Source organism: Pongo pygmaeus, chromosome 1, assembly GCF_028885625.2.
Source record: "Pongo pygmaeus isolate AG05252 chromosome 1, NHGRI_mPonPyg2-v2.0_pri, whole genome shotgun sequence".
NCBI classification, from domain to species: Eukaryota; Metazoa; Chordata; class Mammalia; order Primates; family Hominidae; genus Pongo; species Pongo pygmaeus.
The window spans coordinates 52,077,033-52,094,643 of NC_072373.2; the positions used below are offsets into that span (position 1 = coordinate 52,077,033).

The 17,611-nt window shown below is 33.0% G+C and overlaps 1 protein-coding gene across 8 annotated transcripts in view; it reads left to right on the forward strand.

Annotated features, from left to right (window-relative positions):
- DENND1B (DENN domain containing 1B) overlaps nt 1–9,073 on the forward strand; it is a 260,436-nt gene extending 251,363 nt beyond the window's left edge. For all 8 annotated transcript variants that reach the window (XM_063647586.1, XM_063647606.1, XM_063647618.1 and 5 more), the window contains 3 exons: nt 1,707–1,789; nt 2,715–2,931; nt 3,685–9,073. In XM_063647586.1, the coding sequence (XP_063503656.1) occupies nt 1,707–1,789; nt 2,715–2,931; nt 3,685–4,197 (813 nt within the window). In that variant the 3' untranslated portion in view covers nt 4,198–9,073. The remainder of the gene's footprint in view (nt 1–1,706; nt 1,790–2,714; nt 2,932–3,684) is intronic.
- Nucleotides 9,074–17,611: the final 8,538 nt, after the last annotated feature.

Sequence of the window (17,611 nt, forward strand, 5' to 3'; positions counted from 1 at the left end):
AAAAAAATCCCCAGGAACCATTTATGTAGCTTTCACCAATTATCAACTCATGGCCAATCTTATTTCAGTCACAGCCTCACCTATTCTCTTTCTCCACCATTAAATTATTTTGAAATAAGTACCCAAAAGCATATCATTTAATCTGGGAGTATTTCAAGATGTAGCTCTAAAAGATAAGGACTATTTTAAAAACATAATCATGGTGTATTTCAAAGATGGAACAATTTGAACATCAAGAAGAAGAATTGTGGTGGGTTGAACAACATCAAGTATCTACTAATAATGGGAATTTTTAAAAAAACCCTCCTGACTTGCTTTTCGAGATTGTTAGGACACTAGCTTAGCTCATCACTCTCAAAATTGTTAAAAGGAAAGAAATCAAGGATTTGTCCTGCCTTTCCCATACATTGTATTTTGGAATAGTCAAATAGTTGATAAGGTAAAGTTCTTCTTTATAGAATGCCAGCAAATAAATATAGAAGGAATGTTCTAGAAAAGCATAATTCTTTAGCCCCTAATGAAATAGCAGATTTAGCCAGTGGTTATCATAGAATGCTAAAACCTTCGGTCAAAAGTTGATAATGAAATGTATAACGGATCGCTTAATGAATCATACCTGAAGTCATTAATGAATCTTAGTACCACCAAAAATGAGATATTTAAACATTATGTGCCTATACATGATACAGTAAAAATGCACATATCAATACCCATGTAATATTCTTGCCAGATGAAAAAGAAACTGAGGGTAAGCTTCCAGAGGTAGCTACCAATTTATAGGAAGTGAGGACAGGATAACATGTTAAAGGGTATGAATGGCTTATAGGAGAGGGAAGGTTGAACTGAGTCCCCTGAAAGAGACCTGAGAAACATATCCACCAAATACAATGTTAACTTTGTTGGGATTCTGGTCCAAAGAAGCGTACTATAAAATATGGGGAGAAATAGAGGAATATGAATATGGCCTGAGTAATATAAGATATTAAAGAACAATTATTAACTTGCTAGGTATGATAATGATATTTTGGTTATGTTTTTTAAAAAGTTGTTAAAAATACATAGTGAAGTACTTCAGGTGAATCAATAGGTTGCCTGGGATTTGCTTCAAAAACTTAATGATTCAAAGTGTGACCCCCCCCAGATTCAGCAGTATTGACCTTACCTAAGAGCTTGTTAGAAATGCAGAAATTCAGACTCAGAAACACTATAGAACCAGAATCTACACTTTTACATTTTTATAAGTCCCTAAGCGATTTATACACACATGAAGATTTGAGAAGCACAGCTTTAAAATACTTGGGGTGGAAGAGAGTGTGGGCTGGGGATAAAAGAAACAAAATTGGCAAATACTGTTAATTGTTGAAACTGTGTGATGGGTGCATGAGGGTATAATTGAGTATAAGTCAAGTATTCCTAAATCAGGGCCTGAAAGTCTGTGTGACTGTGCATATGTATTCAATCCAGTGATCTGTTTTTTTTTTTTTATTGGTTTGAGAAGTTAGTAAGTGTTGAGATAAATATACCTTATTGCTTCCCTTTCTTCCTGTCCCAGTTTGTCAAGTTATTGGGTAATATTCAAAAACCCTGAATGCATATTTCTTGCGAAAGTGTTTCTTATCAAATCACATCTTTAGCACATTTAAAATTTGCTAAAGAGCCTTATTTTAAACTGCTAATGCCAATTTATTGTCAATCTCTCTCTCCAGGCACGCTTAAAAAGGCCTCTTAAGAGCCTTGATGGTGCTCTATATGATGATGAAGATGATGATGACATTGAAAGAGCAAGCAAGTAAGTAATGGATTTTGGTGTCCTATTAAGTGGTATCGCTTAACAGCAGAAGTTTTTGGTGATAAAGGGTATTTTGAAGAGTATGCGCTCTTAGAGCTCAGATGTTGCCTTTTTAAGTGTTCTTCAGCAAAAGGACCCAGTGCTCCTGGAATGTTATGGGGGATATCTTGGGACAGGAAACTAAGATGGACCTTAAATATCTTGTTCTTGGAAAGCAATAATGTCTACAGAGATATCTGGGATAGTATTAAAGGGTCAATAGAAGCCCATCTAAATTAGGCTCTTACTCATTCTGAAGAGAGGAAGGTTAAATATCAGGAATGGTGATAATACTCAATAGAAAGAAATGGAATTGAGGGTACCAGAGACTTAAGTCTATGGTGATGTCAGAAGATGAAAATTTAATAAAAAATGTTAAAAATTAATTTTAATATAAGGGAAATAGTATATGTTTAGCTTCTTACAATTGATGTATGACAATGACAAAATGAACATTCTTTTTTCTTCGTTAACTATATCTCTGTCTATGTAAAGGAATATGCATTCTCCTTTAAAATAAGTGAATAAATAAAGGAAAACCATATTAAATATTGAAAGTGAATTTAGGCTATAGCAAACTTTCCAAGTAGTTCAGTCTAATATTCCTAAAGTAAAGGTCCCAAATTCCACAGAATTAAACTGTGAAAAGCCCTACTTCTATTTTCAGTTTCATAAGGTACCGTAAACTTTTTATTTGTTCTTAATGCATGTACAAAATATTTCCATATTGGAATTGGTATACACATCACTGTAAAGAATTTGGTCATGAACCAATTATTGATTTTGTTGCTAACTCTCTCATTAATGTAATGTAACTGGTGAGAGATTACTTACATGCAGCAAATATGGTTATTTACCTACTACTGCGTGTTTTATTTTTCTTCAGATTATCTTCTGAAGATGGTGAAGAAGCTTCTGCTTATCTCTATGAGAGTGATGACTCTGTTGAAACAAGAGTGAAGACTCCTTACTCAGGTGAAATGGACTTACTAGGAGAGATTCTTGATACACTGAGCACACACAGCTCAGATCAGGGGAAGCTGGCAGCTGCAAAGAGCTTGGATTTCTTTAGATCAATGGATGACATTGATTACAAACCTACGGTTAGTAGTTTTTTTTTTACTTATAAAATTAGAAGAAAATATTCTGCCTTTGCTGTGATTACTGGATCTTATAATCTTTGTTGGTAGAAGCATTTAACCTCTAAATAGGTAAGGGTCAAAACTTCAAAAATATGATAAAATTTAATCACTAGAAATTACTTCTATTATTAAAATTCTAGTATTTTCCCTTTCATTTATCTAGTTCTGGTGGTTATTGTCATTAATTGAAATTATTTTGTCAAGCAATAATGTTTTCTTGCAATCTAATTTTGTACTTGTCTCTGGGGAATTTTTAAAATGTGAAATGTTTTCACTTTTTCCCCATATTTCCTGAGTTTTCAAAAAAACTTCACTAAATGTATTCATTCAAATCATTTTTCTTACCCAAAAATGAACATGATTTTATTTTTTAACATTATTTTATGCAAATTCAACTGAATGCTTAAAAATAGCAGAGATAGAAGTATGAGTAATGACAATCCTGTTCTGATAGTAAGTGACTTCAGAACTTGGCATTAATTATATAATCTAGTTTGAATTTGATAGGTGATAGCTGCAAGACAGTGGAAACCAAGCCCATTCCATTTCATCCCTGTTAATAGAGCCATTTGGAAATGTTTAAAATTGACTCTCAATGCTGTATTTTCTCTGGGAGGAAATTAACGCTATTAACATTTATTTCAAAATGATAAAAAAGAACTAAATTAATGCTTATTAGAAGTTTTCTGAATTTGTTGTTTCTTCTTTTTTCAGAATAAATCTAATGCTCCTAGTGAGAATAACCTGGCTTTCCTCTGTGGTGGTTCTGGTGACCAAGCAGAGTGGAATCTTGGGCAAGACGATAGTGCCCTCCATGGCAAACACCTCCCTCCATCTCCTAGGAAGCGGGTTTCCTCTAGTGGTTTGACAGATTCTCTGTTTATCCTGAAAGAGGAAAACAGTGACAAGCACCTCAGTGCTGACAATGTGAGTGACCCTACTTCAGGACTGGATTTCCAACTCACTTCCCCTGAAGTTTCCCAGACTGATAAAGGAAAAACAGGAAAGAGGGAAACACTAAGCCAGATTTCAGATGATCTGCTTATACCCGGTCTTGGGCGGCATTCATCGACTTTTGTTCCTTGGGAGAAAGAAGGGAAAGAAGCCAAAGAGACTTCAGAAGATATTGGACTGCTCCATGAAGTAGTGTCATTATGTCATATGACATCTGACTTCCAACAAAGCTTGAACATTTCAGACAAAAACACAAATGGAAACCAAGCTTAAATCTTGCATCCAAGCTTCTATGGAGACATTTGAGATTCAATGCAATCTGTATAATAAACAGAATTATTTGTAGGAATGGCAACTCATACTATTTAATTTTTTTTTGCATTTGGAACATTTTCCTCACTTGTTCATTTCGAGGATATATGAAATGCATTGATTTTTAAATATAAAGCGAATTCTACTGTGCTTTTAAATCAGGTACTAGTTTGTATGTATGTTTAAAGTATGTATTGAACATGAGATTTCCCAGTGTTTGGTGCTTAATGCCATTTATTTTATTTAAGCTAAGAATGCATATGTAACCCATGCACATAACCAGTAGCTACTATACTAATCTGGTTGAGCATGAACTGATCAAGATATCAAAACTTATCAAAACTAGCCTGAAACTGATGAAACTGTTAACCCACTAATTGCCTTAATCTTAAAGCTGTTTTAAGCATACTTAAATAATGTATGAAGTATGTATAAAGTTTGAAGGATAAGTTATTAGTGTTCTGCAGAGCAATAATGCCTTTTTCTGTTCATCAAATCAAGGTCAAAATTCATCTCTTCAAGATTAAAAAGCTCTCTTAATGGAAATACTTAATTTGCTTATATAAAGCACTATAGCCATGTTTTCCAAAAAGTATAAAAATATACATTTACCTTTCATTCAGTGAAATATAGGAAGTGCTGAATTACAATGTGAAGTTAATGACTTCTGTTTACAAATGAGACACTCTAACGAGTTTTCACAGTCTCTCTGTATGCCTTTGCTATTTAGGGGTCCACCCCAAGAAAGCCAAATACAACATAAACTGTCCTGACAAAAAAAAAATCTTTTTTTTTAACTAATAATTCTCTATCAAAATGCTTCATATCATCATGTCAAATTTACTTTTTAAAATAATTGACTTTGTATTTTAGAAGTTTTAGATTTACAGAAAAATTGCAAAGATAGTACAGAGAGTTCCCATCTACCCGTTACTAACATCTTACGTTACTGTGGTACATCTGCCCCAATTAATGAACCAATATTGATAGTCCATACTTTATTCAGATTTTCTTAGTTTTCTCCTAATATCCACTTCCCACATCAAGATCCTATTCAGAATACCACATTATATTGAGTTGGAATGTCTCCTTAGGCTCCTCTTGCCTGTGACAGTTTCTTAGACTTTCCTTATTTCTGATGACATTGACAGCTTTGAAGAGTCCTGTCAGATAAATTGTAGCGTGCTCCTCTCTTGGAGTTTGTTGGATTTTTTTTTTTCATGATTAGACTGGGATTATGGGTTTTGAGGAGATGATCACAGAAGTAAAGTGCCATTTTCATCAGGTCATATCAAGGGTATGTACTGTGAACATGATTTGTGAATGCTGATACGGACCTTGATAACCTGACTGAGGTAGCGTTTGTCACTCTAAAGTTCTTCCTGCCCTTTCCGTGCTGTCATTTTTGGAAGGAAGTCACTACATGCAGGAGTGAGGAGTCATAATTCCCCTTCTTTAGGGCAGAGAAGTATCTACATAAATTACTGGGAATTCTGTATAGAAAATTTGTTTCTTCTTTCTCAGATTCACTGTTGAGCTTTGGAATTCATCTGAGAAGGAATCATATACTAATTACTTCATGATAGACTAGATTAACAGGCACAATCAGGGAAAAAAGCAGTGATGGTATGGTTAAATTGTTACTAGCATTTTCAGTATATCCACTCTATACACCCCCAGTCATGATTTTTTTTACATTTCTTTTTAGAAAAGATGTTCAAGAAATCATTAAAGAACCCCAATAAGACTATATTCTAAATATTTATTGAAAGAATATAATTTCAGCTAAAATCCTAGAAGAGGATTTGAAATAATTTAAAGAAAATGACCAAGTTTTTTTAAAACCTGCGTTTCAAAATCTAAATGGATATGTGTTATTTGGGACACTTATTCATTATGATTATATGAGAAGACAATTCTTACTTCCCTTATAAGTATGGACTGTATACATTAAGGAAAACAATGTTTAATCCTTATTTTTTAATACAGAAGACTCAAGGTTCTTGTCAAATTTTGCCTTTATAAGCTTATTACAAAATTACAACTTACTTTACTGAAGCTTATAATGGAAGAAGTCCATATAGCAAAAGAGCTGTTTTAAATCAGAAGGAAAAAAGGTTACTCTGGTTGTTAATCTGCTTGGCAAATATTCCTTCATAATTTGTGAAAAGAATGCAAATCAGCATTTTAATATGAATTTTGAAATGAGGTATGGTTTTTTGTCTGGTTTTTTCAGAACTCAGTCTGAAGAACAACTGTGAGTGTAGCATAGGTCAAATTTGGTTTTTAGTCCATTTGCTTAATCGACATCATGGCTTCAGAAATCCAAATTTTGTTCTACTTTTCAGCCACCTTTCAAAGTGTTTGGTTATAATACTGTGTTGCTTTGAGGATATTTAGCCACTCATAAATAATTGTCTCAAGGTATTTAAAAATGATTTGTGCCTTATTTTAATGCAAAATTAGTGGTTTTATTCTATTTTAAAAACAAAAGCAGAAAAACAATTCTGCATGTTATTCTTTAAAAACATCCAGAATAATACTACCAAGTATTTGTATTTCAAACCAGTAAAATTTTGAATATTCAAAGTCTGCTCTTAAACTTAGACTTCCTAGTATTATGGTGGATATAGTGAGAATGAAGTTAAACTGGGGTGAGTTCTGAAATAAAGGAAAGTTGTTATCTTATGTTCTACAGTGCCCATATTTTCTATGGTAACTAAACCAAATATTTGTAAGCTCCTCTGCTTTTTGAAATTATTTTTCAAAGAAGCAACACCTGTTATACAACAGAATTGTATAAACTAAAAAGACTTTTGGCCTTGGTACATAGTCTTTATCTGGCCTGCAATGGAGTCATGGTTCTTTCTGAATCCTACTCTCACTTTTTTCTTTTTACCCTTAGATATTGCATCCGTGGTATTTCAGGGGTATAGAGAAATAGTATTGGAATTTAGGAGCTATTTTTTTTAAGTGAAAATATTACTAAGTGGTGTATTTTGATGATTACCTACTTTAATGTGTCTTAGAAAAGCACCAAAATATAGCATGATTATTTTTTCAGTTAATTAAAATTAGTTAATAACATGTTCATTTAAAAACTATTCATTGACTTTTTGTACCAGTCATATGCAGGGTACAGTAACTGAGGATATGGGGAATAAAATCACTGACATAGTCCCTGCTCTGAAGGAACAAAGGAAAAGGAATTGCAAATTTTTATTAAAATAATAATAATAATAATAATGTGTTTTGCCTGGATGTTATTAGCTGAGATTCTAACACACAAAATTAAAAAAAAAAACCTAGCTGCTTAATTTAAAGCATGCTCTAAGTATGAACCATAGTATCATTTCTAATTTCATTAACTTTCTCAATTATTATGCTAAATATATTATGCTGCTAAGATAACCACATTTAAAGGGCAGATTCAGAGACTTAGAAACTGAGTGTCTTTGTTTATCTTATTATCAGATAACCAGGCTGCACAGGGCTCTCTATAATGGAATGATGCTCCTTTTCAATACTTAGAGCCACTGAACTCATTTTAGGAGTAACTGAAGGTATGGATGCATGTTAATGGGAATCCAATTTTTACTATTTTTATATTAATAACAGCGTTCTGTAGAAACGGTCTCTCCCTTCTAAATAAAAACTATGTGACTGCCGTTACTAGTGCTATTCTATGTTAATATCCTAATAATAGGATTCAGGAATTCTAATGAATTGTTTCTTAATTAAGGTGAACAAGTAGACTCCTGATCAAGAGGAGAACACTGGGAATGTCTCATTATCAGTAGACCTTCATTCTCTTGTAGAAAATGTGGATTTTCAGGAAAAGATTGATTATTTTCATGAATAAATTTTCTTATACAAATTCCATTTTGTCTGGCATAAAAGACCCTGAATCTTAAGATATTTGTAAATCAGAATATTTAAGAATGTAAAATGAATCCCCAAATCTAGTTTCCTCCAAAGCACTTCTTAATGTAGGCAATAGTTTTTACAAACCCTATGTCAGCACTAATGTTCCTGGGTCAAACCCAGTAATATTGTTAGTGTATGTTGTTAAACCTTATTTAAGAGGCAGAGTGGTTTTGAGCCAGTTAACATGATTTGATGAAGAAATAAGGAATTATGTACATTTAGACAGAAGAATATTTTATTTTGAAAATAATAGGATTTCGTGCAATAATTTTTCTTGCATAACTTAGTTCGTATAAATATGTACATCTGTTTTTCTAGCAGATGCCTTAAGGTCATGTTTTTCAGTATTTGAGTAAATCTGTATGTAGCAATGTTCTCATTGATTTTAGAAAAAATATATTCTTTATATTGTTGCCAGGAGAAATGTTTTTGTTTATTTAAAATTATTATGGATATTGTGTTGTTGTATCATAACTAACTGCCTCAGCAACAATAAATATGCAATAAGAAAATCCTGTACCTTAGATTAGATTGACAATACTGTTACTTTAAAAGAAATATATACGGTACAAATTGCTGATTCTACATGTGTACATTTAACAGATACTCAGTTCTGCACCACCTAAATCAAAATGGCATTTGTATGCTGATGATCACATATGTGGATTGTAGTATCCTTTGTGATGAATCTTTGATAAGATTTATAAAGGGCATTGCCAATACTTTTTGACTGTGTAAATTAAGTTAATTTTTTGTATGATGTACAGTTTGTTTAACCTTAGAGCTTCTATAGATTTCTACTTTATTATACTTGAATGAGGCAGGAAAGCACTGTGGAAAATCTGTAGCTCTGGATGCAACATGCAAACATACCAAAAAAATAATAATAAAGCAAGGTACTGAAGAGCAATGTTAACAGAATGCTTTATATCCAGAATGCTATGTTTTTTTCAAGCCACATTTTAGTTGAATGAAGTTATTCAATCTTTTATTTTAAAATGTTGGAAAGTCACAAATGATTACCTCTTTGATATGATGAACCCATAAGTCTATTCATCTCTGTTATTTCATTTCTCAAATGTGAGCCTTGTTGAGGTCCATTATCAAATCTACGCTTTGGTTGATTATATGATATTTAGGACAAGGCAGAATTTAAAAACTGTGCATGTTTAGTGCATCACATGTCAAGTCACCATCCTTCAGACAGTGTAACTTCCATAAGGTTATTTTGAGAACCATTTAATAATCATATTTGAAAAACTGCATTTCTTGAGTCTGTTATAGTTTAGTACTTACAGCAGTGCCTAAAACAGCAACTAATATGAACTGCATGAGTCCTACAACTTAAAATGCATAAATCTTTTTTATGTAAAAGCCACAGGAGGGGTTCAAAATTGAACTTTTCCAAAGTTTATTTCTCTTGCGTTAGCTGAAGAACTATTTAAAAGGACTGAAAACCCTGAGCTTTTTGCTCGTCTTGGTAGCAGATATCTGTAAAAACCTACCCAGAATTGTGATTTACTTCATTGTTCTTGCATCCTTGAGGCTACAGTATAAATCATCTCCAAACTTGACTACTATTGGGAAGATGTGTATAAAAGCATCGCTTTGGGAATTTTCTTAAAAATATGCAAAAATAAATATTGAATAAAATCTACATTACCATAAAACACCCAACAATGCAGTTCTAAAATAAAATTGGTCACAATTAAACTTTGCATGGTGGTGACTCTTCTTTTACAATTGCCCAGTTATTCCCCAATAGTGTTCTAGCTAGACTGCTGTGAGAACTCTAATACCTCTATCTCTGAGCTTTGTAACTGCTGCAGTGTAAATTTAAGCCTGCATCTTTCTGACAGGCCTACCTAAGAGGTATACTTTATTTTATTCTTTTATGTATAGTCAACGGATTTTATTAGGCTCTAAAGTCATAGGAGAATTGTTAAGTAATTATAATGTCACTAAGAATATGAGTTGTACTATCCAAGTCAAACAACTGTGTTTATTGACCCCCACTTAAGGTTTAAGGACAGAGATGAAATGTAGTCAAGTGTACATGAACAATGTTCCAGGGACCAGAAAGATGAGCTTCTCATCCAAGAGCTCTGATGGTTTCACCTAAAGCAAAGGTCAAATTCCTATTGAAATAAGCACAACGTTTCTCTCTGGGTGCAGAATATCTGGGAATAATATGCTGAACCTTTCTTATTTATATAGAAGAAGCAAAAGCCTGACAATGAGAAAAGAAATATTATCCCTGCAAGCCTAAGTTTCTGCTATTTTTTGTTGATTTTGATTGTGAAAACTTTGCCTGCTACCATCAAAGGGATTATTAGTCTCATTACCTCTCAGTGTCTCTGTATGAGAGGCCTGGTCACATCTTCATTTTATAGATGCAGAAAAAAAATCTCAGCTTGTGTTTACATATAAATGAAATAACCTACTTAGAGTATTATTACGGTAGTAGGTCTGGGAATTTCCTTTCCTAGAAGTAACAGTGAATATGCATACAATTTTGTACATATATGGAAAATAGTGCATTAATAGCACAAAAATAAGACAGTATATTGTGGAAAGTTCCAGATGAATAAGAATTCCCCAGATTCTGCCATTGATTTGGCCTTGTTACTTCATGCCCCCAAAGCGTTATTTCTCTAAAACAAGTGTCTTCTTAGAATGAATTATTCAATATTTATTGAAAAACTTCTATGTATATAGCAGCTGCAATATAGTTTGAAAGAGAGAAAATATTTCTAAGTATCTAATTTAGTGTGAATTCATGGTGGTTTGGTGTGTACAACTGCTTTAGTTTGGATTTGTGTCCCTGCCCAAGTCTCATGTCGAAATGTAATCCTCAGTGTTGGAGGACAGGCCTGGTGGGAGGTGACTGGATCATGGGGGCAGATTTCCCACTTGCTGTTCTTGTGATGGTGAGAGAGTTCTCATGAGATTTGGTTGTTTAAAAGTGTATAGCACCTCCCACTTCTCTCTCTTCTCCTTCTGGTCATGTAAGATGTGCCTACTTCCCCTTGCCTTCTGCCATTATTGTAAGTTTCTTGAGGCCTCCCCAGCCATGCTTCCTGTACAGTCTGTAGAACTGTGAGTCAGTTAACCTCTTTTCTTTATAAATTACCCAGTCTCAGGTAGTTCTTCATAGCAATGCAAGGACAGTCTAATACAACAACCACAAAATATAACTATAGAATCTTAGACTTTTATCTCATCCACAGGCTCCCAAACCTAGTCTTTCATTAGATTCACCTGGAGATCTTTTTAAAAAAAAAAAAATACAGAAAACACACAGAGACACACACAAACAAACACACACACAAACACAAAACAAATGCCTGGACCATGCTCCTAGAGTTTCTGGAATAGGTACTTAATTAGTCTTTTGTAGAGTTGAGGAAACCAAGATAGAAAAAGGATAAATTATATCCTTAATGTCCCATAGCAGCAAATGACCAAGCTGGGATTTGAACCCCACAGCTGGGATTTAGCCCCCTTGCTATTAGACAGAAGTACAGGGCCGAACTCAAATGGCGTGACTATCATGAATTCCCTACAGAACTTTCTTTTCTATCTCAACTTTCTCCTACAAGTATTGGACAATCCTTTTTTGACAAAATATTCTATCTAAGTTTCTTATTTGTTTGTTTTTATCTTGAGTACAGAATTTCCTAATCTTTTTGGGAGATTGCATTAATGTTCAGTCCCTCCCTCCCTCCCTCCCTCCCTTCCTTCTTTCCTTCCTTCTTCCTTCCTTCCTCTTCCTCTCTCTTTCTTTCCTTCTCCACACTTTCCAGCATAGTCTATAATCTCATCTCAAATAATCTGGTTTATATATACATGTTCTCCATGGCATCTATCTCCTCTCTCTTTCTCTTAATTGTATTTGCGCATATTAGTTGGTGGAGTGGGGAGTTTTACCTGGATTATTGTATAACTATATTGAAAACTATAGGAGCATGCTTGAGGACATACAAAGGTATAACTTGTGAATTTTTTCATATGGAGCCATTATTGACACTTAAAGCTGCTGAGAACGTCTGAAGATCTCTTGCAGAATATCCACAGATGTCATCTACAAAGTTGTTTTTCTCATGTTCAAGAGCAGCACTTAAGACAAACTACTTATTCTTCAGTTTTGTTATTTTATAATCAACCTACTTTAAATATGGAGTGTATTTCAGATTTACGTGTTTTTTAGTAACACCATTTAAACATTAATTGTAAATAATGTATTTAAAATATACAAATTACTTTTTGTAACTCCAGTTCTAATTTAGGGACTAATTTTAAGGTATCTATTTATCTATCTATCTATCATCTATTTCCAGATATATATCTGTTAGATATCTATCTTATGAAGATGTACATATGTAATCTTATGAATATATATCTCGGTATATAATATATATTTAGATATAAATAGCACACATATCTTATGAATACATATATATAATATGTAACATTCATTTAGTATTTCATTCTGTTTTCTCCAAAATCTAATACTTAAAATATATTTTTGAAAAAGAACTAAGTTTTCTTAGATTTGATAAATGTCCAAATTGGATACAACCCATTAGGCAAAAATTCCAACTTGTAAAACAGATGTTAGGGAGAAATGCTCTGTTTTACCTTATAGGTGTGTTTATATATATATATATATATATATATGACATGATTGTTGACAAACTGTTAGAAAATCATTTGAATTTCTAAGCAAATTAGAATTGATAAGACTTGTAATTGGTATCTTTTAAAAACCTTCTACTAGAAAAATGTAACCAATATTTCTTATCAGTAATTATAGATAAGACATGGGTGCTCATACACATATTTTGGGCAAAGGATAATTTTGTATAAAAATAAGGGAATACTGTTCTTAGGGATTGTTGTGGGGTCTCAAAATTAATTCTTAATATGCAATTATAAGGTGAACTACAAGTCCTTGGGTGTTTTGATTTCAAGATTTTTATAGGATTATGAAGTTGCTTTCCTGACACCCACAACTGTTGTTTTATGTGAAGATTCTTTTCCTTTCAAGGTGCATCTTTCATATGTTTTCAAATTAGCTTTATTAAAATGTGATTTACATTCATCACAATTCACCCATTTCAAAACTATAATTCAGTGAATGTTGACAATTACATAGTCATGCAACCACCACATCAAGACTGAGAACCGTTCCTCACCCTAAAAGTTATTTTGTGCTCTTTCGTAGCTGCCTCTCCTCTCAATCCTAATCCCTGGCCATCACTGATATGCTTTTACTATAGTTTTGCCTTTTCAAGAATTTTACATAAATGAGTTTATTCACTTCGCATAGTGGTATTGTCAATCCTTTTAATTTCAGCCATTCTGGTTTGTGTGTAGTGGTATCTCATTTTGGTTTTAATTTTTTCTTATGACCGAAGATCATGAGAATCTTTTCATGTGCTTATTGGCAATTCATAGATCTTCCTTGGAGAAGAGTATATTCAACTATTTTGTGCATTTTGTATTGAGTTGTTTCTCTTATTACTGACTTGTAAAAATTTGGATTTTTAAAAAAAATATTCTGGATAAAAGTCTCTGTTACATGTTTTACAAACCTTTTCTCCAGTTTGTGGCTTGCCTTTTCATTTTCCTGATAGTGTCTTTACAAAAAAAGTTTTTAATTTGAGAATGTCTATCAGTTTTATTTTTCATCATTTATGCTTTTTGTTTTCTAAAAAATTGTTACCTAACCAGAACGTCACTTGACTTTTGAATGTTAATGTAACCTTGTACTCCTAGGATCAATTCAACTTAATCATAGCTTATTATTTTTAAAAATCTATTGCTGGATTCAATTTTATGATACCTTGTTAAGAATTGTGTTGTCTACATTTATGAGAAATATTGGTGTGTAGTTTTCTTTAGTGCTGTTACAATTTTAGTATCGGAGCTAACCTAAATCTCATCGAATGATTTGGGAAATTTTTCTCCCCTTTTAGTTTCTGAACTATTTTGTGTAGAATTAGTATTATTTTTTCATTAAGTGTTTGGTTTAGCTCAACAGTGAAGCCATCTGGGCGTGGAATTTTCTTTAAGGGAAAGTTTTAAGCTATGAATTCAATTACTTAGCAGATAGAGGACTCTTCAGCTCATCTCTTCATTTTCAGGTGAGCTTTGATCATTTATATCTATCAATAAATTTGTCTAATTTAAGTTTTAAAATTTACTTGCATTAAGTTGTTCAGAATATGATTTTACCATTCTTTTAATATCTGTTGGGTCTGTGACTATATTCCCTCTTTTATTTCTGATATTAATAATTTGTGTCTAACTTTGGGTTTCATTGGTTTTCTCAATTTTTAAATCAGTTTCTATATCACTTCTTTATATTCTTATCATTTTGTTTTATTGAGGTAAAATTTACTTAGCATATAAACCTAGCCATGTTAGAGTGTGCAATTCAGTGGTATTTAGTACATTGGTGTTGTGCAAGCATCACCTTTATTTAGTTCCGAAATATTTTCGTCACCCCAAAAGGAAACTATTCATTAAATAGTCACTTTCACTCCCTCTCCTAGGGGCTTAACATTTTGATTTCACTGCTTCTGCTTATTTTAGGTTTAATCTTTTCTTTTTCTTTTGTCTTAAGGAGATACTGATATTTAATCTTTCTTCTTCTGCCAGATCAAAATACATATGTTCTTTTAACATTTCTCCTTTGACTTATGGGTTATTTGGAAGTGTGTTGTTTACTTTCCTATCATTTGGAGATTTTTTCAAATGTCTTTCTGTTATTAATTTCTAATTTAATTAGATTATGTAAGAGAACATATTATGCATGATTTAAATCCTTTTAAATGTATTAAGGCTTGTTTTATGATGCATATTTTGTGTGCATTGAAAAAATATATATTCTTTTGTATTCTATAAATAATGATGTCCATTTGATTGATAATGTTGTTCAAGTCATTTATATCATTTTAAATTTTTTTGTCTACATGTTCTATCAGTTGAGAGCAGTGTTGAAATTTCCAAGTAGAATTGTAAAATTTTCTATTTCTCCTTTGAGCTCTATCAATTTTTGCTTTATAAAGCTTCAAGTTATTTTATTAAGGCTGTTCACACTTTTCATTTTACCCTCATTGATAAATTTCCCTGTTTATCACTATGAAATTTTCCTCTTTATCCAAGGTAATATTCCTTGTTTTAAAAATATTTCTTTCTAATGTAATTATAGCCAACATCACTCTTATTTTGATTGTGTTTGCATGGCATACGATTGTCCGCCCTTTTACATTCAAGCAATCTGTGTCATTATATTTAAAGAAGGTTTTTTGTATACAGAATTTCACTGAGTTTTCCATTTTTGTCCAACCTGATGATCTTTGCCTTTCGATTGCATTGTTTAGGTTTTTCACATTTTATATAATCATTGATATGCATTGGAATAAATTCACTATACTTATATTTGTTTTGTATTTGTCCCATTTATTACTTATTTATTTTTTCCTATCTTCTGCCTCTTTTGGATTAATTGAATGATTCTCATGATTACACTTTGTCATCACTATGGCTTACATTATATCGCTCTTTAAAATTTTATTTGGTGTTTGCTCTCAGGTTTAACATACATATCATAAACTTATCATGATCTGCCTTTAAAAATATATCACTTCATATATAGTGTAAAAACCTGTATACAGTAATATACATCCAGCTTTCCACTCTGTGCTTGCTATTTCTGTCTTATATGTATCTAAATATCTTGTAAATTGTAGAATACAGTATTATTTTTTGAAAATTGTTTGAAACTGTTACCTTTAAAGATATTAATAAGTGAAAAAGAGTGTCTTTCATATTTACCCACACAATTACCATTTCTGGCACTCTGCACTCCTTTCTGTAGATGTGTATTTGCATATGCATCATTTCTCTTTATACCTGAAGAACATCCTTTACTGTCTCTTGTAGTGCAAATTTGCTGGTAATAGATTCTCTGCATTTCTGTTATTTTGAAAAATTATTTTTTGCCTTTTTTTTTTTACAGGTTAATGGTTTTTTTCTTTGAGTGCTTTAATATTGTCATTCTACAGTCTTCTGGACTGCATAGATTCTGACAAGAAATCTGCTGTAATTCATACCTTTGTTCCTTATAAATAGTGTCTTTTATCTTTGGCTGCTTTTCAGTTTCTCATGATCGTTGATTAACCATATCCAGTATATTTTTAAATTTCAGATGTTATACTTTTCCTCCTGAAGTTCAATCTGGGTTCGTGTGTGTGTGTGTGTGTGTGTGTGTGTGTCTTCAATGTATTTTCTCATTATATCATCTTCAGATTTTTGTAATAGCTGTTTTGTGGTCCTTGTCTGCAAACTGTATCATCTCTGTTATTTCTGGGCCTGTTTCTATTGATTTTTAAAATTTGGCAATGGGGCATATTATCCTGCTTTTTTGCATGTCCAGTAAATTTTGATGGGATGCCAAATATTCTTGGATGCCAGATTTCATTGCTTTAAATAGTCTTGGCATTTTATTCTGGGATGCAGTTAAATTCCTTACAAATGAGATTTACCTTTTAAAAGCTTGCTTTAAGCTTTATTACTATGGGTCCAGAGTGGTCTTTATTGTGAAGCTAGTTTAGGCCTTTTACTCAGTATCTATTGGAAAACTCTTCTCAGTACCCCCATGTTAGGAGGTCTTTCCCCTCAGATGAAAAACTAAACTATTCCCAACTATCTGACATCTGGAAATTGTTCTTTTTACGCTTTTCTCATAAGTCTTTATGACCTGGAGTAGTTTCTTCACACATATTTGTGGATCTAAGGCAAAGACTCATTGGGACCTCTCTGTAGATATCTGTAACGATCCTCTCTCTACTTCTCTGCTTCGCACATTCTAGCTGCCATGGCCTCTTCAAATACAATCTCTGTCTCTTCAGCTCAGTGAGAATACCAGGCTTTGAAAGGGTCCCCCTCACATTGTTGCAGCCTGATAACTGCTGCCTCTAGGCAGTAAGTCCATGCAATTGTAGAACTTACTTTACTCATTTCTCTTTCCTCATGGATCAAAGTCCTTGCTTTCTGTTGTCTTACATCTGAAACCAATGTTTCATATATTCTGTCTGAATTTCCTGTTGTTATAGTGGTAGGGCAATCAGCATGGCAATTAGTCTTTTTTTTTTTTTTCTGAGATGGAGTCTCGCTTTTGTTGCCCAGGCTGGAGTGCAGTGGTGTGATCTCAGCTCACTGCAACCTCCACCTCCCAGGTTCAAGCAATTCTTCTGCCTCAGCCTCCAGAGTAACTGGGATTACAGGTGCCTGCCACCATGTCAGGCTAATTTTTGCCTTTTTAGTAGAGATGGGGGTTTCAGCATGTTGGCCAAGCTGGTCTCGAACTCCTGATCGCAGGTGATCCGCCCACCTCGGCCTCCCAAAGTTCTAGGATTACAGGTGTGAGCCACCGCGC